General features: G+C 42.6%; 1 protein-coding gene across 3 annotated transcripts in view; it reads left to right on the forward strand.

Annotated features, from left to right (window-relative positions):
- The first annotated feature begins 26 nt into the window (after positions 1-26).
- LOC142144607 (centromere protein H-like) overlaps positions 27-25,622 on the forward strand; it is a 29,502-nt gene continuing 3,906 nt past the window's right edge. Inside the window, exons 1-7 of one of the 3 annotated variants that reach the window (XM_075203686.1) lie at positions 27-351; positions 4,989-5,129; positions 5,964-6,019; positions 7,060-7,102; positions 8,022-8,093; positions 22,552-22,608; positions 24,035-24,098. In XM_075203686.1, coding sequence (XP_075059787.1) covers positions 311-351; positions 4,989-5,129; positions 5,964-6,019; positions 7,060-7,102; positions 8,022-8,093; positions 22,552-22,608; positions 24,035-24,098 — 474 coding nt within the window. In that variant the 5' untranslated portion in view covers positions 27-310. The other 2 variants (XM_075203687.1, XM_075203688.1) reach the window with 2 other exon arrangements.

Here is a 25,622-nt window from a genome sequence, read left to right on the forward strand (position 1 = left end):
TTCAGTGCTGGCAGGTGGTGGTCAGGGATTGACGTCACAGTTATATTACCCTAAGCCAGCACTGAGACTCATGTCTGTGGTTGTTTAGGTTATAGAAACAATATCCGTGAGGTTTAAACTGCATTTATTTAACTAGTCCTTCAGCCTTAGAACTCAGTTTATCGCTTTTAGAAGCACACTGGGTAATATTAACAGATTGATTGGTTAATGTGCAAATCGTGCGTGGCTGTATTTAATCATTGAAAGAGAAGCATCAGGTGTTTGATAAAGCGTTGTACATTCCCCAGAGAATCACTTTGGTGGTTTGATCATGGCTTCTAGAAAGAAAGCAGCAAAAACAGAGGAAGACGTGTCAGGATTAGTATTGGTTTACATTTTATTTTTCTTTGGCTTTAATGCACTTATTTTCACTGGTGAATATACAAGGGATTGTGGTGTAGCAACTTTAGAGGTCTATTTAAGAAGCGGTGAAGAGTCAGAATGTTGGTGTAAACGCCGCCAAAAGACTCTTTATTTTACTTCATATTTGAACCTGATCCCTCATATGTATTAGATGTGTTGCACTGTTCATGTATATTAATCCTTTATTTTTAGTACCCAGTTTTTAGCATTGCTTTGTCTAATATCTATTACAAGCCTGCAAGTTAAAAAATGAAAACAAAAAAAGCATCAGAGTTTAACACAAAGGATGCAAGTTTTTCTTGAGCTCACATACAAGGTGCTTTTCATGCACCTGTGGATTATACCAGTGGATCCCAAACTTTCTCACTTTGAGGCACCCCTAGGGTCTCAATAATTTTGTCAAGGCAACCCCAAGCCAAAATAATTACCAAGTAGTCCCCCCGCCTTGCTTACCACAGGCCCTGGCCGCGGAACCCCTGTGAGATCGCCGTGGCACACAGTTTGGGAACCACTGGATTATACCATCTTGGCTGCATTTACTGTTTGAAGTTGAACCCTGCACAGAGAGTGAGTGTTGGATGGATCATAAACGCAGGACCATAAAACATTTTGTATTCAATCGTAATCCATCCAGCCCCTAAGTTGATTCACACTTTCACAGTGATGTTCTTCAGTCTCCAATATGATTTAAAGTTTTTTGTGTTTTAAGACCTTACTGGCTAGTTTTACACTAGTGCAAAATGCCCGAACTCCCTAATCCAGAGGTGCTCAAACCCTGTCCTGGAGAGCTACCAACAGTTATGTTTTCAGGTCTTCTGTCTATAGAAACCAGTGGGACAATTACTGACCCAGTCAAATAGATTCTCACCTGTGCAAGATTAAACATCCTGACAGCTCTTGAGGACTGGGCTTGACCACCTCTGCCCTAGTTCATGCTGTTTATTATGTTGAAATAAGTTAGAACTCTGAACTGCATGGTTATAGTGTTAACCTGCTTATCAGCACTTGTATCTGAAATAATACACGAAATGAAGCACATTTTTATTTATATATTAGTTTACTGTAGTCAACAGGGCTTTTCAAGCAACTAAATGAGAATCCCCAAACCTTGGAGATGAGGTGATTTTATAGCACTCATCCAAAGAGGCATACTGTATATACAATCTTGGCATGCTGTGCCCAAAGGGGATAATTATGGACTTTGACTTAGGCTACATTTTGAACAATTAAACTATCAGACCTTTAAATATATTGCTATGACCTTTGCGTATATCGGCATTAAAGGAAACACAAAGGGGTATATTTACTAAACTGGGTTTGAAAAAGTGCAGATATTGCCTATATCAAGCAATCAGATTCAAGTTTTTATTTAGTACATTCTACAAAATGACAGCTAGAATATGATTGGCTGCTATAGGCAACATCTCCTTTTTAAACCCACAGTCTATTGACCAACAACCCCCAAAAAAATTATGCTCTTTGTACACAGCTTCCACTACCTCGCACTTCCCAAGGCTCCTGAATTTTTAGGAGTCATCTGGAAAGAGCAGACACTTTCCCGAACAAGGGCAGGGTTAACAATGTGGTTCTTACCATTAAGCCCAACCACATAATGCCACTAATCGGCAGAGCTATGATGATTCAACGGCATCACCATGCCCCCTACCCCACACTTGTCAGCCGACCTTCCTTCCAGGGGGCAAAAGTTTGCAAGTAAATAAAGCTACACATAGCAGAATTATTAAAACTTCTAAAAATTAAGATTTTGCCCATAGCAAACAGTCAGATACTAGCTATCTTTTATCTACTTTGTTCTAGAAAATGGTAACTAAAATAGTATTGGTTGCTATTGGCAATATCTCCGCTTTTCCTTGATAGAATTCAGGTCCTGGTGCAAGTATATAACAAAAGCCTAAACAAGGACATACAGTAAAAGTTTTTTGAGCTGAATGTTTTACTGGGTACTGTCTAAGCTTTTTCAAGAGCACAATTGAAATGTTATAAGTTATATTTAGATCATCCTTGTCAAATATTTTGGAGGTATAATTTCTGGTGTTTCTTGTATATTGCTGTAATATTTTACATTGCATGTAAAGCCACTATTTAACATCAAATAATGTAATCATATGTGAAAATACTATTTTATGTGACTTAGGCCATCATGCTCTTTCATTTCTCTGCATCAGGTTTCTGTGTTAGGAATGAGGTGTGTCTGTTTACTAAGCTGGTAGTGAGTGACATGCTGAAATGCACAGTGTGGATTGCAGGCAGGGCTTGTGATGTCACAGCAACCTTGAGATAGTGCTGTATATATTCTTTAACAATGAGTGTGCTAAATTGGTAGTCTGATGAGACATTATGGGCCTGAGTCATTAAGGAGAGCAAAGCATAAAGGAGTAACTTTGCACCTGGGCAAAACCATGTTGCATTGAAGGGGGAGGCAAATTTAAAATGTGGGGACAGATATATAGTTGGGATAGGGCTTGTCCTAGATCGACTTTACATTTCCGTGTAAAAATAAAGCTATCAAGTACTTGTGTGCTACATAAAAAAACAGACATTATTTAACTTATGTGCAAAATAATAAACTAATTTGCACCCCTTGCATTGTAACATGGTTTGTACAGGAGCAAACGTGCACTGCACTTTTCTTTTGCTTTGCTCTCCTTAATGACTCATGCCCTATTTGTTCTGTTTCTTATGGATCGTCCATAGAACTTGTGTGAATACCCTTTTGTATTTTCACATTGTGGTGAATGATTATAATGCTAGCATCAGTTGGTTCTTTTGGCAAATGTCATTAATGGTTCAAGAAAGATAAATCCAACTGCACCAGCTGTTTAATTACAACATCCTTAGATTATTTCATAGAATTTTAGATATTCAGGGAATCTACGTTTTTAGACGCACCCCTTAGGATACAAAATATATAAAGACATCAGAGAGGTTCATTTTTTAAAAAAAATTAACTATTTGTATACATTAAAATAAAGGTAAAAACAATGGTGTTTTAGTGATCACATCTCCAGCTGATTTATTATGTTATTCTTTGCCCAAACAAAGCTGAACAAGCGAAATGCATGTCATCGTTTATGCTTTGCCACTATCCTTTTACTCCGCTTTGCTGCTTATCTGTCAATCTAACTAATATTTTGAGTGCCCCATTTTACACATCATTTATTCTTATTTTTTTCCTTTCCCATTAAATGTCACTAATGGGCCTGACACAGGCAATATGTAAGTGTGATGAAGCTTGCACCATGCTATGTTTGTATAAAGAGTCCTTTCTGTAAGGATTTCATCTCTCTTTAAGCTTTGACTATATTGCAGAGGTCTCAGCGGTCAGAATATCTATTGTTGTTGAACTGATATGTGCTACTAAATGAAGGACATGAATTGTCAGGTTTCATTTTCTCTGGACAATATTTTTTTTTTTATTTTTTATTAAATGATTTGTGAAATGCAAATTATTAAAGTTAGAAAACAAATTTTAAGAGGAGTATTCTACAATCATTACCGGTAATGTGCACCGCATGATTTTCACACGTCAGCAATTTAATCCCCCTCCCCCAAGACACTAAATCCATGTAGGGCAGCACGGTTGGCGAAGTGGTTAGCACTTCTGCCTCACAGCACTGGGGTCATGAGTTCAATTCCCGACCATGTTCTTATCTGTGTGGAGTTTGTATGTTCTCCCCGTGTTTGCATGGGTTTCCTCCGGGTGCTCCGGTTTCCTCCCACACTCCAAAAATATACTAGTAGGTTAATTGGTTGCTATCAGATTGACCCTAATCTCTCTGTCTGAGTGTGTATGTTATGAAATTTAGACTGTAAGCTTCAATGGGGCAGGGACTGATGTGAATGAGTTCTCTGTACAGCGCTGCAGAATTAGTGGCGCTATATAAATAAATGGTGATGATGATGTAACCTAGTCAAACTTGCACTACTGTTATTTTATGGCTAATAATGCTGTGACCAGATTCAATTATTTCTTTACGAAGGTTGCAACACTTCTTTGCATGTGACTTAAATGTTAGTTATTTTCTTGCACACCTTTTGATCTCTTAATCTGCACACGTGTCACGGAGCGATTCAGATGAACAAATATTTCACGACCAATAATAAGGAAGGAAGCGCACTACAGGGTTGTATAGGTGAGCAGCAGAATAGCAGGGAAATCCAACCTGATACAATACATTGTTCCTTGTACCTATCAGTTTTCTACCCAATACACCGAGGTCTATGACCATTATTATGTACATGTCTTAACCCACATATGGATTTATGTATTCTATTGTTTGTGTTTGCGCAATTTAACACATGACTTATTGTTGTATTTTCTGATAAAACTATTCTGTTTATAGCTCCCGAATTATCCATTATTTAGGTGTAAGCGCGGAATACTCTGTATTTAAATATTTCACGACGGTAGCTAAAATTTGTGCAAAACAGCGAAAATTGCAAAAAAAGAATGGTTTTCTTTCAGAATTGGTGTAACCTCACTTCTATAAATATCATTTAGTGGGGTGAGATTATTTTGTGCATATAGCCTGCCGTGAATATCTAACTTGAGTTTTTATTTACAGAGAGGATATGCCCGAAATATTTGTGCAACTCCGAAAAACAAGTGCCAGATGTTTAGAAATCTGCCTTCGTGGTACAAATGGAGGCCTTGAAAATGCCCCAAAAACCAACAAAGTGTTAGAGTCCTCCATGCAGATAATCAAGTAAGCTGTAAAAAGCCTGCTGCTTTTTGTGTGGGAATGCTTGAACCTGAATACACGTTGTAGTATGTTCATTGCTTGCCACATGCTTTTGAGACTTTGGGGTAGATTTAGTAAACTTTCTATAAAGGAAAGTGGAGGTGTTGGCCGTAGCAACCAATCAAATTTTAGAAAATGAAAGCTAGGATCTGATTGGTTGCTATGGGCAATACCTCCACATGTTCTTTTTAGAAACCTTGGTAAATCTACCCTTTTGTCTCTATCAGAGCCGTAACTTAGAATTCTAGCGCCTGGGGCAAGAAAGACAAATGCCGCCCTCCTAGCTCTCAATTTTAACCAAATTAACCTAAAACATTCCTAAACTGCACCCCCGGGCGGTTGCCCCTATCGCACAGATCTAGTTACGGCCCTGGTCTCTATAGCATTAGCCAATGTGCATAAAGATGTGGTTGCTGTTGCCTCTAAAGAAGACCACCCAAAGGGACTTTGGCTTTTAATAGCGCCCCCCCCCCCCCCCCTCCCCCTACACACACACACACACACACTCTTTTCCATGGCTGTTTGTTTGGAGGAGTTTTGCTTGGTGATATGTATAAATACAACTAAGTGAATGGTTGCCCTAACTCATTTAATCAGCTTTGTTGTATCAAGCTTAGCTTGATAGATGTTCCTAGAGTTTATTCTCAAAAATATGTTGTGTCTGTAGTGTTGAGATGAAGGTGATGGTTACGGCACATACTTTAGAACTTAAAAAACAAAAACTAAAATTTAATAAAAATAAGAGTTTCAATACCATGGTCAACATTGTTTTTCTTTTCTTTTTTTTCTTTCACGCAGGTTTGAAAGTCAAATCAAACAACAGTTAATGGATATGAAGACGGCTCTTTGTAAACGTTTGTATTAACCAATGTTTGCATAAAAATGATTTTGGTGGTTTTAGCATGCGCTTAGCATAAAGTGCATTCTTCAATATGTAATTATGCTATTGTGTTAGATTTGTTGTGGCATAAGGTTATACTTTCTGGTAAGTTACTATAAACGAAGTGACTAGTATTTATTTATTTTATTTAAACTATACTTGATTTTTAGGAAATAATGCATAATAATTTTGTCAGTGTGCAACAGTACCTTGTAGACTTCAACTGCTATATTTTATGTGTAATGTTTTGAATGACCTTCCCTTTTAAACAATGTAAATCTTCAAGGTCACAATGTAGGTGTTAATAAAGATTTGCCGTACACAATCCCACTTCTGCTAGTGATGAACGATATAACGTTTATTTAATAACTAAAATGTTAGTACACTGAAGCTAGGTCCAGGTTTAGACACCATTCAAATTGCATATCAAGTGTTTTTGACATGTGGTTATTTAGCATTTCAGAGGTCATTCCATTGACCTTATTCCATTTAACTTATATTGAATGGAGCAGACCGTGTTCAGGAAATCAAGTAACACCGGTAACTTCATGTGTATATGGGGTCACTAGAAACAATGGTTTCCATTTTCAGACTTCTCTTAGTGTGTTTTAGTAGTGTTTAAAAATGGTAGTACAAGGTATGAAATTGATTCCTCTACCTATGGGGCCTTAGATGTAGCTTGTATAATAAGTTACAGCTTGTGTTAAAATGTGTTGAGTAATTTAGTTTACTAGGCCACCACACTATGCAGAAGGCGGTGCTGAAAAATTAATCATCGAGACCATGGGCAGCCTAGGTGGAACTTCAGGAAATTGCAGCAGTGTGGTCATCCCTTTTAATATTTAGTGGACATGATGTAGACTCTTGTAAAACCAGGAGTAGCCAGTAGGTGGCGCTACAACTCTAGCATTGGCTCAAGGAAAGCTTGTATTCTTGCTATATAAACTACAACGATATTTCGTTTTCAAAGTATACTTTATTGTTGTCTATTATATTTGTATATTGTTTCTTTAGGAGGCCTTTCCAAAGATGATATAAATGGCTCATTAAATGTAAGGTAAGAATTAAAAAAAATATAAGAATTATTATTTTCACCAATTTAAAACTGAGATGACAGAGTACTGTTTTTTAATTAATGTATACTTTATTGCGCAAGGCAGTAAATCCAATTTGATCCATTAGGGCTATTTTGATTGTATAGGATTATCATCATCATTATCAACATTTATTTATATAGCGCCAGCCAATTCCGTAGCGCTTTACAATTGGGAGCAAGCATTAATAAAACAATACTGGGTAATACATACATACAGACAGAGAGGTAAGAGAACTCTGCTCGCAAGCTTACAATCTATGGGATATGTAGTGAGTCCGTGCTGCCATTAGGAAAACTAAGGCGGTCGCCTAAAGCGCCAAGTTTCAGGGCACCTAAAACGCTCGGTAAGTGACATGTCACTCATTTTAGTGTTTTTATTTTTTCCAACATCCACCCTGCAATCTTCAATTGAACTCTCCACCTTCATCATTGGCTGACAATGGGGAAGAGTATGTGTTTGTCAGTTAACATCACATTACATTAAAAGCCATCACATTTAATAATGTGTGTAAAAAGAGGGAAGTAGAAGGAAAGGGGTTTAGAGAGGAGGGGAAGTTGGTGAAGATAGGGGAGGAGGAGACAGCAGGAGGAGGGCGGGTTTGGGAGGAACAAATTGCAGCTCATTGGTCCAGGGAGAGGGGCCAGCCACCAAAATACAAAAATGACAGGGCTTTGTGCAGGGGAGGGCTGGAAACTTTTAGCCCGGGGACAAGACTAGACTCAACAGCCTATTGGGATAATTTTAAAGGAAAAAAATGCAGGTGAACCAGCCCAAGGCAGTCCACTGTAGGACCGGCCTGGGGGGGGGGGGGGCAGATGCCGCCTAGCATGCCCTGGTTTTATGTTTAGCAGTGGTAATTGATTCTTTGTCTCTCTTTAGCCTGAATGTTGCTTGTGAGCCCTTGGAGAATGAAATGTGTTCTGTGAGAAATAAGGAACTTGCTCTTTTTAGGTGAGTCACCTCTTAACAGTATAGCGCAAAACCAAACCATTAGAAGAACCACAATTTCCTTGTTCTAGACAGGAGGTTCATTTGTAGGTTTTTGGGGTTTTTTTGTTTGTTTTTTTATAATATGTTGTTGAAATTAATGTTGGTGCATAACCGCCATATTTCTGTTCTGTGAACTCACATATTAAAGTATGTTTATAGTATGGTTTGCAAACTGCCACACTGGGATGCAGTTTTCAGATCCAAACCACTGGTTTTATCCTGTAGTTTGAAGGTTGAAACTCCAATCTAACCGCATAGAGTTTGGGCCGAACTGTATGGTTTTACTTGCGGTTTGCCTATGTGTAGAGCTTGGCAAGATGGACTGTGCCCAGCTGGGCAGATACCACCCTGCCAGGCTTGCTTGTCTTGTAAATGTAAAATAAGTTGTGTATAGTAAAATGTAGTATCTTGCAAATATGGAAAAAATATCCGCTTACCTAAATGAGAAGACTCATAAATTCACCCAAATATGAGTTCTATGGCACTATTATAACGCCAAGTCACGTCTCCCCTCCTCCACAGGCTGACTCTCAGATATTATTTGGAAGTTACAGTTGAGTGCATTGCATCTGCGTTTCTAGGGGATTCTAGTGATGTTGTCTCATGGACCCAGAATTCAACCTTGGGGGACAGGATGATAAAGTCCAGGGGTCTGTAGATATGGGTTGTTCAGATATTGGGTTAATAATAGTATACATTAGTCTAGAATGGTACGATATGGCGGCAAGTCCGCCATATATGAAGGAAGTTGCCTCTGTGGCCACAGTTCTACCAGCAACTCTGATTAGATGACGGAAATATTTTTAGACAATTTTTCTGGGGTATAATACCATCTGTAGTAGATCTTATTGCTGTCTCTTATTGTTATCATCTATCTAACTGGTAGCTGTTCCATCTCTGATCTCCTCCCAACAAGATTCGTCAGCGGGTGGTCCAGGATCCCTCTCGTGTCGACCCCAAGAGTCTAAGGAAACCTCTATAAGCAAATTGTAAATCGTAAAGATCATACATTTTTCTGTTGGGGTCTTTAGGCAGATTGTTTCAAAAGGGGGTTAGATGCCTTAAGGAATGTGTAGGTGGAAGGGAGGTTAAGAAATGCCTAATTTAAGAAACTCCATGAACAAGAATTTATCCGGACTATAACCTAGAGATGACAAAGTATTTTGTACCTTAAGATCATAAATTACTTTTATACCTGCCTGAAACCAGTGCGTAAACTGAAAGGTGGAATGTTCTCAAGGAATTTCTTGGTTCTCCCAAATTGAAGTAATGAGAGAGATTGTTGAAAGTTTTTATGTTGGGATTTGTTTATGTTGCATATGGATGGGAATATAATTTAGTTTAGAGTCTGTTTTTTTTTTTTCTTTTTTTCTTAGACTCCAAATAGAAGCAAGGAGCTTAGCTTAATAAATGTAGTTTCAATGTCCACCCATGCATTGGTATTGGGTGAGGCAAATATTGCCTCTATTTGGCTCAAATGCAAAGCTAGATAGTATATCTTCTTATCTGGGAAGTGTTTGCCACCAGTGTTCCTTGGTTTCTTTAGTATAAATATAGCTGTCTGTCGTGAACAGAGAGAGGTTATAGTTATTTATAAGGGATAAATCATAACTGCAGTGTAAGCAGGTTATATCAAATGAATCCATGGATAAATTGAGCTGTTAAAGTGTAAAATGTGAAGACAGTCTGATGTAAATGTATTTGATGGCTTTGCACATCCCAGTGTGAGAAGATAATCCTGTCACCTGTAGCAGCTTCAAAGGGCTCTTGCTGTGAGATGTATCCTGATACAAGTTAGTTTTTGGACACTTGAAAAGACTTTGTGGGGCCGGTCACTGCTGGACATCCTTGCAGCCCAGGGCAGCATTTTGAAGGCCTATACAGGTATATAGGAATATGAGCTTCAAAGGAAAATGTCTGCATAGTTCATATTTTGGGTGCCATTCCATACGGAGAAGAAATCACACCAGGGTTGTGAATGACACGAACAGGTGGTATCCGGGAACAGCTAAAATCACATATCTTTGGTAAAGGTATGTCACATTGTCAAATTTTCATCATGTTTGGTATCAAAAGATGGAGTCGTAGAGAATTTATTAATGATAAAATTGGATCGATGTGACGCTCTACAGAAAAGTTAGATCACAGTAGAATTGGTTAGTAAATCAGGCAACATACAATTGGTTATTGAAAAAAGTGTCACAGGCCACAACCCCTGGGGGTAGAAAGAGGTGTGGAAGTGTGTTTAAAAGGCTGAGACCAGGTATAGCAGATGGTCAGACTTTGGGAAATCAATTCACATTGATGAGCTGTCCATCTTCCTTGCCAATTTCCCTTGGCCGGAAAAGGCAATTCACGTAAGTGCCATTCTGAATGTAACCCATTTTATTTTAAACTGTTTTGCTTGTATATGTTATCACATTCTATTGTTTATTATTTTTTTATATCTGTATGCCTTGTACATTTGTATATTAAATCTATAATTTAATATGTTGCATCCTCGATACTCGAACGAATCCATTAGCCTGCTAAGAAGAAATAGCTATGTCAAGTTAACCCTTGGAATGCTAATGTGGGATTTGTTGATGCATATGATTAACAAGCTGTGTGTACTTGCATTTACATTTGTGTAACAGTCTGGAGGTGTGAAGAGTTTGCTTGCTGGAGTGGGTATTGCTAGTCTGTGGATAGCTAGAAGCCTTGTGTGCCAGTGTGGGACAGTATATTGGGTTCTATTGCCCGTATTCAATAGGTGGTAGCAAACCTGAAGTGTGTGGGGGTGTGAGCGCTGTTTGGGGGCGATTCAGTAGGTCTATAAACTGTGTGATGGGTAAAGAGAGACTGTGGGCTGGAATCGTGTGACCTCATACAACAATCGCCCCAAAGTCATGGCAGCTGGGAGGATGTTCGTGACACTGGAACAATAAACCTCCTAGGACAAACAAAGTTAAGGAAGATAGATTGTAATTCTTTAAAACTTGGGAATTTTGATTGGCAAAGTCTGAAAAAGGTATATGCGTTTCAGAATGAGACTAATTTTTTTTGCAATTATCCACCCCAGCCATGAAACCATGTATTTCCTCCAAGTAGCGAAGTCAGATTTTATTTTGGTAATCTGTTCTCCTGATAAAGATAATTGTAAGAAGTGATAAATTTTCCCAAGTATTTTAGTTTGTGGTTTTCCCACTTAATATTGGTTTGGATCTTATCTTTGAAATGCAGTGGGGTATGCAGCCGTATGGCCTCTGAACTGGAAAAGTTTATTTTATAAGCTGCACATATTAGATATGAGGGTGGAATAGGGATATCATCCACAAACAGTGAGATTTTATATTGCTCATCCCTCACTTCCATTGTGCGAATGGAGTCTGAACTTCTGATTATTGCAGCAAGTGGTTCTGTTGCCAGGGCGAAGACCAGAGGTGATGAGGGGCAACCTTGTCTACTCCCATTGGGACAATATCCGATGGGGAGCCGTTGACCATTACCCTAGCCCTGGGAGAAGCATAATGAGCAGCAGTACCTGTGAAAAATTCACCCGTCATGCCAAAAGCCTGTAGTGTTTGGAACATAAATTTCCAAGATATTCTATCAAAGACTTTCTATCCATCTAGGAATAAATGACTACTGGTATTTTTTTAAGCAATGATAACCATGAGATTTGCACTAATTGGGGCATGATCAAACCAGACTTTAGTGTGTATTTGTGCTTTATGCAATCTCCTGCATAGGTCATAACTGAATCTTTCATGTCGATCCTAGAGTTGAAGTTATAAACATTTGAATAAAAAGTATATTCTCTGGTAGCTGGTTCCTTGAGTTTCCCAAGTATTGTTAGCGGAAGGGGCCATCTGTCTAATTTATTACAGGTAGTCGTATTTAAGTCCCTGGCCATAATCATCTCTACTTTCCTCACTTCCGGGAGGATAGAATTTAACTTGGTTAAAAACTGGTGTTGGTTTGGATTTGGGGCGTATAACCTTACACACAAGATTATTTAATTTGCCGACGAGTATCAGAAATTGTCCTTTTAACTTTTTTGGGATTCTAACAGTTCAAAGGTTATATGAGTTTATGTACCTTTGCCTTAATCACATGCATGGAAAGCATTTAGATATGGTGTAGATCACAGTTCAGGATATAAGCGTTGGGTGAAGTGTTTCTTGTAAGAAGACTAAGGGGTATATTTACTAAGCTGCGGTCCTGACGAACCGCTGTTTCTTGGCGCTTTGCAGTCAATTTTTTTAAATGTTACTTTTTATTTTGTCTTAACAAAATTGCAATTTTAAGAAAATAATTGCAAAGCGCCCAGAATCGTTTCTGAGGCTTAGATGTCTGACCTGGACGCGGGTCTGTGGCAGCTGAAGAGGTAGGCTAAGTGGTGAGGTTTGGTGCTGAGACCCAGCTTAGGTAGGAGTGATGGGGCCTCCTGCAATGATTTAGCTGACTTAATGCTAAATTAAATTCCGAAAGGGGAAGGTCCAGCTATAACTAATGCTGCTACCTCTTCATAATGTGGTGAAAGGCTTAAGTTTTTTCCTCTTAGAGTAACTGGTGCTAAAATCTGGAAAATTGCAGGGTGACAACTTCAAACTGAATATGCTGTTTCCTGGAAAAGCGTAGAATAGTCTCTTTGGTGGAATAATAATGGCACTGTAAGATTACATCACGTGGCTGTGTGGTGGACGGGAGTAGAGCCAAGTTACATTATCCACCTTTAGGTTCTCCAAGGTAAGATCACAAAGAATAGGTAATGGCAGTCTTTTGTCTAGGTATTGGTGGTAGTTAAATGTTTTCACCAAAAGCTGGCGTTGTTACACAGGCGATTGAGAAGATTCAGATGTTGAAGTCAAACAGAATAAAATATAGCTTTTTGTTACACACTATACTGGAGTACCAGTGGGTCCAGTGAGTCACTGTGGCTTGTCGTAACTTATAAGTGCCTCGTGTAGTAGGTCTGCGTTCAGACCATACCCCATAGTTATTAGTTGGTTATCCCTTCTTGTCTGTACTATTTCAGAGCCCGTTGGAGGAGAGAGAAGCTACAGAAGAGAAGCAGCAAATTTTATCAGTGTTTGTGGAGCATGTGATATAATAGTCAGACTTCAGAAAAGTGTGGATCTAGAGGATGTTAGGCCTTCTACCTCTGTCTGGGGGTCATTAGATTTTCAGTGATAGCCAAGGGTCATCTAACAGTGAGTCAAGGGAAATTGGAGATTTCCCTAGTCATTTAATCCTGAAGTTGCAAATGTTCTCCTCAAACATCTCTTTTAGAGGATTGGTGTAAAAGCAGAGTCTTCCAAGTGCTCCGGTTTATTAATGATCTCATTAATAAGGAATGGGAACAGTAGGACAGAAGTCAGTCTAAACTGTTACGAGCCGCGGCGGTGCTCAGCTGCCGCAACTCTCTTCCGCGTCCTGGCCGTCGCTATGACGACCGGGACGTTGCTTTCGGGTCTCGTCCCAGCCGTTGCCTAGGCAACGGTCGGGATGCTGTAGGACATAGCGCCGCGTCCCGGCATTAGGTGCAGCCGGGCGCGCGCTAATCAGCAGCTGTGGGCCACTAGGACAGCCTCTAGGGCTGATTGCTTCCCTGTCCCCATTAGCCAGTGTTGGTTTATAAGGCAGGGAGGGCTTAGCCTCCCTGCCGGTTATAGTTCAGTGTTCCTGTGCCTTAGCCTGCTCCTGTGCCTTTGTTGGTGAAAACCCTTGGATTTGACTACCTGTGTGTGACCCTTTGCCTGCCCCTGGATTTTGAGCCTTTGCCTGTGACCTTGACATATTGCCTGTACCCGGTGTCAGACGCCGTCCCTGCGCCTCCTCCTCGAGCAGGGACGGACGTCTGTCTGCAGAGCGCCCCGTTGCCAAGCAACGGGGACGCCTCTTCCGGCGACGAGGTGCGCAGGCGCGCCCGTCGCCATAGCAACGGGACGCGTTCTCCTGGTTCCTGTCGGCGGTCAGAACAGCTGACCGCCGATTCCCTGCCCACCAATGAGGAAGCTTCACTTCCTATTTAAAACCTGCTCTGACACCATTAGGGTGCCAGAGCAACTGGTTCCTTAGTCTCAGTGTCTTAGTGTCCCTGTATATTAACTACTGCTTCCCTGTGTTTTGACCCGGCTTCCTGACCTCGCTTTCGGATTCTCCATTGTCCCATCCTGATATTCTGGTTTGACCTCGGCCTGCTGACCATTCTCTGTCTTCTGATTCGGTACCTCATCTGCCCGGTTGGTTCCTGACCCTGCCTGTTTGACTACGTCTCTTCTCTATATCTCGCAAGTAGCTACCTGGGAGGGCCGCGACCTGCACGTCGTTGCCGCTAAGTCCAAACTTCCTTGCGGGGGTCCCTGGTGAACACCAGCGGCGTGTTAGACTCCGCGCCTCCTGGTGTAGTAGTGCCAATACTTGCAGGTACTAAGGTCACGTCTGTGACAGTTTGCTCTGGCCATGTCAACCGACTCATCTAATGAACCCTCTGCACGTGACCTTCTACTCCACTTGGCTCATAGGGTGGAGAAGCAAGAAGCAGAGCAGGCTCAGTTACTTCACTGTATCCAAGGAGTCGCAACTCGTCTTGAGACCCTCCAGGTCTCCATGGCTTCTGCTCAAAATGTTCCCGTGACTACCGCGGCAGTCGCCGCCACCTCCTCCTCTCCTGCAGTGGTTTCCTCTACAGCCCTGAGACTCTCTCCACCGGACAAGTTTGATGGCGAGCCTAAAAGATGCAGAGGATTCCTTAATCAGTGTCTGATCCACTTCGAGTGTAGTCCTGCATCTTTTCCCTCTGAACGCATTAAGGTGGCGTTTATTATGTCCTTATTATCCGGACAGGCCCTTGCTTGGGCCTCCCCCCTGTGGGAGCGAGATGACCCTATGTTGTCCAACGTCACCACCTTCATTGAAACCTTCCGCAAGGTTTTTGATGAGCCCGGACGCATCTCCTCGGCTGCCTCCAGTCTCCTGAACCTCCGCCAGGGATTCCTGACCGTCGGGCAGTATGCTATACAATTCCGCACGCTGTCCTCTGAGCTCAGTTGGAATAACGAAGCCTTGGTAGCAACCTTTTGGCAAGGACTCTCAGACCGAGTTAAGGATGAGTTAACTTCCCGTGAGCTTCCCTCTGATTTGGATTCCCTGATTTCTTTATGCAATCGCATTGATCTACGTTTCCGTGAGCGGACTTTGGAACGTGCCACCTCCAGACGGTCCTCTACTCGCCTTGCTCCCATGTTTCAAAACCCAGTCCTTCCTGAAGAACCGATGCAAATCGGCCGTTCCCGGCTGTCTGCCGAGGAACGTCAACGTCGCTTCAAGCAAAACTTATGTTTGTATTGTGGAGATCCTGGTCATACCATCTCATCTTGTACCAAGAGACCGGGAAACGCCCCCTCCTAATCGGTGGAAGGGAGGCCGATTTAGGAGTTGGAATTATTACTCCCTACACCATTGCTAGTAACGACTGCCTCATGCCCATCTCCTTGCATACCTCTGTCGGCCCCTTTGAGACCTTAGCCTTTGTGGATTCCGGCTCTGCCGGAAATTTCATCTCTGCCACTCTGGCATCGCAACTCCAATTAACTACTATCAAATTGCCTCAGCCGTTATTCCTCACCGCGGTAGATGGGAATCGGATCTCCAACGGGTCTGTTTCTCACGCCTGCGCCCCAGTTCGGCTGACGGTAGGGGTGCTACATTCTGAAGTCATCGAGTTCCTGGTTCTTCCTCGTTCTGTCAACACCGTCATTCTAGGATTACCTTGGCTCAAGCTTCATTCACCCCAATTGGATTGGAATCGTGCGATGGTTACTTCTTGGGGCCCACAATGTTTTAAGTCCTGTTTGTCTGGTCTAAAACCCAGCCAGACCTCTCTTCCTTGTCTTCTGATATCTCCACACGTTGAACTGCCACTTCCATATATTGCTTATCAAGATGTGTTTTGCAAAGCTGCGGCCGAGGTCCTGCCCCCCCACCGGCCCTGGGACTGCTCCATCGAATTACTACCTGATAAACCTCTTCCTAAGGGCAGAATCTATCCCCTATCTCTCCCTGAGAATACTGCCATGACCACCTATATTTCTGAGAATCTTCAACGTGGCTTTATCAGGAAATCTTCCTCCCCCGCGGGCGCGGGATTTTTCTTCGTCAAGAAGAAAGACGGTTCCCTACGGCCATGTATTGACTACCGGCGATTGAACGCCATCACTATAAAGAACAGATACCCGTTACCTCTCATCTCTGAGCTCTTTGATAGAATCGCAGGATCCAAGGTCTTTACTAAGCTAGACCTACGGGGGGCGTATAACCTCATTCGTATACGCTCAGGAGACGAGTGGAAAACTGCATTCTGCACTAAAGAAGGCCACTTCGAATACCTGGTCATGCCCTTCGGGTTGTGCAATGCCCCCGCTGTTTTCCAATCTTTTATTAATGAGATTTTCCAGGACCTTCTCTACATCTCCGTAGTAGCTTATCTGGATGACATCTTAATCTTTTCTTCAGACTTGACCAGCCATCGTGTTCATGTAAGTGAGGTCCTGTCTCGTCTACGAGCCAATAAGTTGTATTGTAAGCTGGAGAAATGTGTATTTGAGAAGCCACAGATTCCCTTCCTGGGCTACATCGTGTCAGGCTCCGGTCTACAGATGGATCCAGTCAAGCTATCTGCCATCCTCAAATGGCCTAGACCTATGGGTCTGAAAGCTACCCAGAGATTCATTGGCTTCGCCAACTATTACCGGCAGTTCATTCCACGATTTTCTTCTATCATCGCACCAATTACCGCTCTGACTAAGAAAACTGCTAATCCTCATGTTTGGGCCACGGAGGCCATCGACGCCTTCGAAGCACTCAAGAAAGCCTTTTCTTCCGCCTCTGTACTTGTTCAACCGGATCAAGATAAACCATTCCTGGTAGAAGTGGACGCATCTGCAGTAGGAGTCGGGGCAGTTCTTTCACAAGAATCCATTTCAGGGGGACTGCTGCCATGTGGGTTCTTTTCGAGGAGATTCACTTCCTCTGAATCTAACTACGGTATAGGGGACAAAGAGTTATTGGCGGTGAAGTCTGCGCTCGAAGAATGGCGCCATCTTCTGGAAGGGGCACGTCATCCTGTTACGGTATTCACCGACCACAAGAACCTCATCTATCTCCGGGATGCTCGGTGTCTCAACCCCCGGCAAGCCAGATGGTCCTCATTCTTCGCCCGCTTTAATCTCATTCTTACTTATCGTGCTGGTTATCTCAATTCCAAAGCTGATGCCCTCTCCCGCTCTTTCGATGTCTCCGATTCTTCACCCACTACTGTACCCCCACCAGTGTTTGAACCCTCCTGTATTGTAGCCATCACCCGTACTCCTCCTGTGGGCTGTTCCTTTCTAGTACCACATCTACGCTTAAAGGCGTTACGTTGGGCTCATGCCTCTAGATTTGCCGGTCATGCTGGTACTGAGAAGACTCTCTCGCTGTTATCACGACACTACTGGTGGCCAACGGCCCGTACGGATGTCCAAGAGTTTGTAGCCTCATGCTCTGTTTGTGCCCAGAACAAGGTACCTAGACAATCCCCCGCTGGGTTGTTACAACCTCTCCCGATTCCTGATCGCCCATGGTCCAGCATCTCGATGGATTTTATTACTGACTTGCCACCCAGCAGCGGCTTTGACACCATTTGGGTCACAGTAGACCGGTTCTCTAAAATGGCTCATTTCGTTCCTCTAAAAGGCCTTCCATCTGCATCCAAATTGGCACAAGTCTTCATCAAAGAAATCTTTCGTCTCCACGGGTGCCCTCTGGAAATAATATCTGACCGGGGTGTCCAGTTCGTGTCTCGCTTCTGGAGAGCCTTCTGCAAAGATATAGGTATTACCCTCAAGTTCTCCTCTGGATATCATCCCCAGACGAACGGCCAAACGGAGCGAGTAAACCAAGACCTGGAGGCGTTCCTTCGTTGTTTCTCATCTCTTAACCAATCTAATTGGAGTCTTCTGTTACCTTGGGCCGAGTTCACACACAACAATCATGTCCATTGTTCTTCGGGGTTTTCGCCCTTCTTCACTGTGTATGGGACGCATCCTACCCTCCCCACGTTCTCTTCCACCCCCTCCACGGTTCCTGCCGCCCATGCCATGACTCAAGATATGGCTAAGTTATGGGCTACCACCAAAGAGAACCTCCTGAAAGCCGGACGGCATTATAAATCTTCTGCCGATCAGCATAGAAGAGTTGTACCAGCTCTCCAAGTGGGGGACAAAGTGTGGCTGTCCACCAGGAATCTAAAATTACGGGTTCCTTCCATGAAACTGGCACCTCGTTTCATTGGTCCTTTCCCAGTAACTCAAGTAATTAATCCAGTTACGGTTCGACTCCAACTTCCTCCACAGATGAAGATTCATAACACCTTCCATATTTCCCTCCTCAAACCACTGGTCCTAAACAAATTTGTTCATACCTCCACTGTCCCTCAGGCCATTTCCACCACTACGGGCAATGAATATGAGATTAGCCAAATTCTTGCTGAACGCAACGTCCGAGGTCGGTTCCAATACCTCGTACACTGGAAAGGCTTCGGCCTAGAGGAGAGATCTTGGGTCTTTAAAGAAGATTTGCATGCCCCTAGGCTACTGGCAGACTTCCTGAAACATCGTTCTGTACCCAGTGATTCTCCCAATTGTAAGGAGAGGGGTACTGTCAGACGCCGTCCCTGCGCCTCCTCCTCGAGCAGGGACGGACGTCTGTCTGCAGAGCGCCCCGTTGCCAAGCAACGGGGACGCCTCTTCCGGCGACGAGGTGCGCAGGCGCGCCCGTCGCCATAGCAACGGGACGCGTTCTCCTGGTTCCTGTCGGCGGTCAGAACAGCTGACCGCCGATTCCCTGCCCACCAATGAGGAAGCTTCACTTCCTATTTAAAACCTGCTCTGACACCATTAGGGTGCCAGAGCAACTGGTTCCTTAGTCTCAGTGTCTTAGTGTCCCTGTATATTAACTACTGCTTCCCTGTGTTTTGACCCGGCTTCCTGACCTCGCTTTCGGATTCTCCATTGTCCCATCCTGATATTCTGGTTTGACCTCGGCCTGCTGACCATTCTCTGTCTTCTGATTCGGTACCTCATCTGCCCGGTTGGTTCCTGACCCTGCCTGTTTGACTACGTCTCTTCTCTATATCTCGCAAGTAGCTACCTGGGAGGGCCGCGACCTGCACGTCGTTGCCGCTAAGTCCAAACTTCCTTGCGGGGGTCCCTGGTGAACACCAGCGGCGTGTTAGACTCCGCGCCTCCTGGTGTAGTAGTGCCAATACTTGCAGGTACTAAGGTCACGTCTGTGACACCCGGACTCTGAACCATTGCCTGTGATCCTGATCCATTGCTTGTCCCTGGATTCTGAACCATTGCCTGTGACCCTGACAGTGCTGATACCTGACACCCCCTTCGGTGCTCCGTCCAGTCTGCAGATCGCTGTTCCGCCGCTGTTCCGTGTGTCCTCTCCTGTACCTGTACGCAGCTGTGCGAGTATAAACTTATACCACTTTGAGTTTAAGACCTGGGGGCATCTGAGTACCTGTGAGCATAACCAGTCTCTACGGGAAAGGCGGCTGCTAAAGGTGAAGACCTCTTCTACCTGTTTTATAAGTTTATGCCGCAACATAAACACGAGCCTTTATTGCATATATCCTCTTCAACATGAAGATGCTTCAAGGTGGCGGTTGGTGCATAAAACTGCTGCTTCTGTAGCCAGTCTTTCATCCAAGACAGTTATTCCGTAAGAGTATGGGCTATTATATTGAGGTACAGGAGAAAATGAACAGACCATATCTACTTTAAAGCATTGCTGCTATGAGAAAAGGGATTGCTTTCCTATGAAGTTTCACTACACACAATTACCCTTTCTGCCAGATGCATTGCTTCATTTCTGGTCGCTAGGAGAGCTCTCTGGCTGGGTCCTTGGCTAGTGGACCCACATTCAAAGAATTGTTAGGATATGCTTCTTTTTGAAAGCACTTTTCTGTTCAGGTATAAACTTAATTCAAAAGATTGAGAAAATTTTTTATCATTAACTTCAAGACCAAAGAACAAGATGTTTCACTTCCTTTCAGCGCTTCAAATTATATATCATAAGTTGGAGTGGCCATCTCTCGAGACGCCGAAACATTGGAGGCAGAGAGAACAACGTCGCCGTAAGTCATTCTGGGCGCTGAATCTGAGCTTTGTGAGAAACACACAGAAAAGTTTCTCTACTTACCCGGTGATCTATATAGCGGTGACTTATTCTACAACCTACTGCCGGATCCTTTGCAAAGCATTTGAGGACAGAATATCTATATGATAAGTACTATCCAACGTTCTCAGTTTTATAAATTTCATTGTCGTGCATCGACTGAGGGCAATATTGTTTATGTGGTTTGTACTGTCCATGTTTTTGCTCACTCTCTTGTTTTTTTTCCTTGTTTATCAACTTTGATAATTGACATACCATAGATCTCTATGATTATAGGAGCGCTTGTCAGTTCCTCATTATTCTTTTGTTGGTGAACTGTATGTTTGGGGCATATTAGGTGTTTTTGCCCAGAGGCAGCTACTAGCAGCTCTGAAGTGGAGCGCCATACAGTGATTCTTTTGGTCAGAACAATTGGACAATGCAACGGCAGTCGCATACATATACAATCAGGGCGGCACTTGCAGTGCCAAGGTCATGAAGGAATCCACCAGGATAATGTTGTGGGCAGAGCGACACATTACAGAAATCTTCATTACCAGATTAGACAACTGGGAGACCGATTTATCTAAGCCGCAACAAGGTCCATCCAGAATGGTCCTTGCATCAGGAGGTGTTCGATCTCCTAGTTCAACGATGGGGTTGTCCAAATGAAATATAGATCTGATGAAGTTGTGGTTGAACTTCAGGGTTCCCTTCTTATGCGCAAAATCCCCAAGATCCTGCAGCAGGGTTCGTGGACGCCATGGTGATTCCCTAGTGGTTTTTACCTGGTCTGCTTATCCCTCCCCTTCGCAGGCTCCCGAAGGTTCTCAAGAAGCGGAAGAGGGAACGGGTGACTGCTATCCTGGTGGGCCTGGACAGTACGTTGTGAGCTTGACACTTGGACCTTCTAGGAATGGCAATAGATACTCCTTTCAGACTGTCTTTCCACCAGGCTTACTCACTCAAAGACCTCTTCACTGCCACTTGTTAAGTCGGCTGGCTTTAAAGGCATGACTATTGAGAACATGGTTCTGAAAGAAAAGGGCTTTTCTGCAGCAGTGGTAGAAAACCATGATCAAAGCCAGGAAGCCTTTGTCTGCTGGCAATTACTATAGAATCTGGAAGGCTTATGTTTTTTGGTGTGAAACATATCGCTTTCTCATTTCAACCTTTTCTCGGTTGCTTGCCTGCCTTCCTTTAGGCAGGCTTAGACAAGGGATTGTGTTTAGTCTGCTTGTAGTTGCAGGTTTCAGCATTGTCCATTTTATTTTCGGCGCAAACTGGCCTCCCTGCTGGAAATTCAGACTTTCTTACAGGGGGCACTTTATGTCCTTCCTCCATTTGTACATACGGTGGAGCCATGAGATCTGAACTTTGACCAATACCTGAAGAACAAAGAACCATTTGAACCATGAGTCTGTAGATCTTCGGTATCTCATTTGGAAAGTGGCGTTTCTTCTGGCAGTGTCTTCAGCAAGAACTCTGTGGATCTCTTCCACCATCAAATTGGATTACATGAGGTCAGTTAGACCGTTGCCAGGAGGTTTGTCGGCTCATTCGAGGGCTGGGGTTGCTTCCTGGGCAGTGCGTCACGGAGTTTCCGCTAAACAGTTGTGCCTGGTGGCTATGTGGTCGTCTATCCACGCTTTTGTGAAGTTTTACAGGCTACAAGGCTTTGCACCCCAGGATGCCAGCTTTGGCCGTAAAGGTTTTTACGTGCAGCCATGGCAGAGCAGTCCCTCCCTTAGGAGCATCTTTGGCGTGTCCCCCAATAGGACGTAAGAGAAAATAGGATTTTTGTACTTACCGTAAAATCCCTTTCTCATAGTCCATTGGGGGACAGTGCACGCCCATCCTTGCTCTGAGAGTTTGTTGGGTTGATTGAGTGTTATTGGTTAGCCTAATTTTGGCCCTCCTACAGACTTTTGTTATAAATAAACTTAAGCTCCTTCCTGTGGGAGAGGTATAATAGTGGTGAAGCTACATTCAGACTTAACTGTTTAAGTGCCTGGACTCCTGGTACCACCTACTATACCCCTACGTAATGCAGTGTCCCCCAATGGACTATGAGAAAGGGATTTTTACGGTAAGTACAAAAATCCTATTTTCCTATAATACATTGCTTGACTTTTGCAGTGATTGTTAAATGATGTATATCATATTTATTTTAACTACGATTGCTCATTGTTTATTTTTATCATTGTTTATCTCGCTTATCTCTGTTTAGGATGCAGACTTTTAACGCCTTGCTGAATGTGCTACAAAAAAGAGACTCCCAAAGCCTGTAAGTGGATAATGGGTTTTGTATATAGTAAATATCCATTTGAGTTCTAGCTATGTACATGCATGATGGGTTAATAGTTGCCACTCTTGCATAGTGGAACTGAGGGCTCAATTTAGACAGCAATCCCAAGGGACTGGGTGTAAATTTATCTTTAAAAACCAAAAGGAAGATTTAGTTGCTGTGAAATAATTGTAGTTATGCTTGTATGTCTCGGACACCTTTAGTAAATTATTGGAACAAAATGGGTCATTTCAACCCAAAGTACTTGTTTATCCAACAGTATCAATAAATCACAGGCTGCAGGCACAATCAAGCTACCTGGTTACTGTGATTTGTTCAGAGTGTTGGTGCCTACATTTTTATTTTTTTATAGTAAGTAACTAGTCTAAAGTTTATAGATGCAAGTCTTAATATCTCCTTAGGTTCCAGTTGGTAGAGTAGGCCATAAACTGTACACTTAATATTCTTCCAATCCCAGGAGCCTATTGCTGTATCCTGTTTTGGAGAAAAGGCTGGGAGGGCAGAAGTGACAGAGGTTAGATAAGAGAGAGATCAGGTGAGAAGTTGACACAGGAAACCAGAAAAAAACAATTAAAAGACAGTCCATTGGGGGATGAATTGCAACAGGTTGTGTTTTCCTTTTGAAAAGCAACACCTGTTTTGATATGCTCTGTCAACCCTGTGCAAGGCTTTAGGAAGGGAGGCAAGTGAGCCACAAGCCCAGAAGAGGCATATGTGACAAGGGTAGAATGTGGGGGGAGAAATTGGAGAGTGTAGGGTGGTAGACGATGGTGTATACACAGCCGAGGGTCCCAGATTACCTTAATCAACCACTGATTTTGGGTCTTCTCACACGAATACCAAAAGTTTTGATAATACCTATACTCTGACTCTATATTTACCAAGATTATCATTCTCCGTCACACCTCCTGGGTTTGGTCTGTGCCTTACAATCCCCTAGCATATCATGCTTCTCAAGTGACCATTGCCAGAGAACAAATCTAAATCTCCGAATGATTATGGCACAGATGACTGACTAGTCTCTGTGTAGTGGTGTGTTGTGAGTTTACTGGAAGCCATAGTACTGAGAGCTGTGTCATCAGACAAAGTGTTAGAAGCTAAGCATAGGGAGGGTGATCAGAAGAAACGGGCTCTAATATTTACAGTAGATGGGTGAGTAATCAGTGCTACATTCAGAGACATGAAGTCCATCTGAACAGAAATGCTGAACCAATATCTGCAGTATCACTCAGGCTGCATGACCTGTTCTGCTCATATATAGCTTTGCTTTTGTAATGGTTGCTTTAATATTTAGTTGGCAGATTTGGCATCATCTTCAGCCATTGGGTCTGTACATAATAAGACCCACTGCTTCATGGCATATCTAATATATACATTGTATTTATAGTGTTTTTTCTTCTTTCAGACCCATATTGGCAATGATGAATCATACTATGGATCTTTGTAAGCAGGTTATAGCTGAAGAATTGGTGAGCTAATTTTACTTTATAGGCATAACAACGGTTTAGGAGGTACTTTCCCCCCCATCTGCTCCCAGCTTAGAAAAGTTGAAACACAGGGCATTCCGTAATTATATCCATACAGACAATATGGTGGATATTCCCCGACAGTGTCAAAAACACAAAGTGGAGGGAAGTTTGTATAATAGGAGACATCTATGATTTTCATACCAGCACTTTTGGAGTGATGACGTTTTTTTAACTTAGGTAATATTTTCTTTAAATCACACTAAACATTTGCTTAGAGTTAAATTCTGTTTTGCCCTTTGTATTTGCTACTGAGACGTATAGAAGCGTAAAGTACTTTGCAAGTGAGATGAGACTTGTAGTTGTGGTTGATGGAAGGTTAGGTTAATATAGATTAGTATTAGTCATGTAGAACTCCTACTCACTTTCTTGTTCCCCTTGGGTGTAATGTGTGAGCCATCTGATGGTTTGTGTCAATATCTCCATTTAAGTAAGTGTTTTAAAATTGTATGCAAGCTTATTAAATAAAATGCATTTATGGAAAACTAAACTTCAACTTCAAATGAAAACGCTTATAAAGCAAATGATGGATTTAACACTGAGCATTAACATTGCAGATCTTTTGTTGCTGTTAATAACGCCCTGAGTGAGCTGCAGTGATTTCCCTAGAGCCCGTGTGAATGGGCTTCTAGTGCGACTGCTCACTGTTTGTTACTAGTGAGTGCACATTGTGCAAAGGGTCCGAAAGTGTGGGTCCTGGGAACCATTTTACTAGCATCTGCATAATGGCAAAAGGAGGGGAGGTGTGACTCGAGATTTACTACTCTTCACATAGGAAACAAGATTTATACAGGAATTTCTACTAATTTTCATTTAAGTTTCACAGATGTTTATAGTGGTGCGCCTGCATCATAAAACCCATACAAGCTCTCCACTCCTGCCTTCTGTGCCCTGATATTAAAAGACCATTTTCAATTTTGGATGGAATAACCGAATTGAAACCTGGTCCCCCAACAGTTTCTTCCCTGGGGTTCATCATTCAGGCTCTGACGGGTCACCTACGTTCCTGTAGTCCAGCGAAATGTTGGTGGCGAGCGGCCTCTGGTCTTTTCACTCTCTTTGTACTTTCAATACAGTTTTTATGGGGCAATAAATGACTGCTGGATATGTGAATGTACTTGAACTTCACCTCATATGGGGGACAGTGTGATCTGAGTTGCAGAGTATTTATTACTTTACATGCAAACTGTTTTTTTAAAATATTGCAGTATAAAAATGAAAATTTAATAGACATGCAACATATGCCAAGTGTGTCAAATCTATATATTTGTATATCCATGGCACACTAACCTTTTGTGGCATAGCCTTTCTCTGCACAGTTGCACAGATTGGCCCAGGGATCACACTGTCAAAATGAGTGTAAAGGTAACAGGTCTGCTTTTTACCACACCTGCGTTTTTCTGTCCCAGTAGATTTCTTGGTACCGATTTTAGTTTATTATTAAAGATCTCATTAACAATCACTGTA

The sequence above is a fragment of the Mixophyes fleayi genome, chromosome 3, assembly GCF_038048845.1.
Source record: "Mixophyes fleayi isolate aMixFle1 chromosome 3, aMixFle1.hap1, whole genome shotgun sequence".
Lineage (NCBI taxonomy): Eukaryota > Metazoa > Chordata > Amphibia > Anura > Limnodynastidae > Mixophyes > Mixophyes fleayi.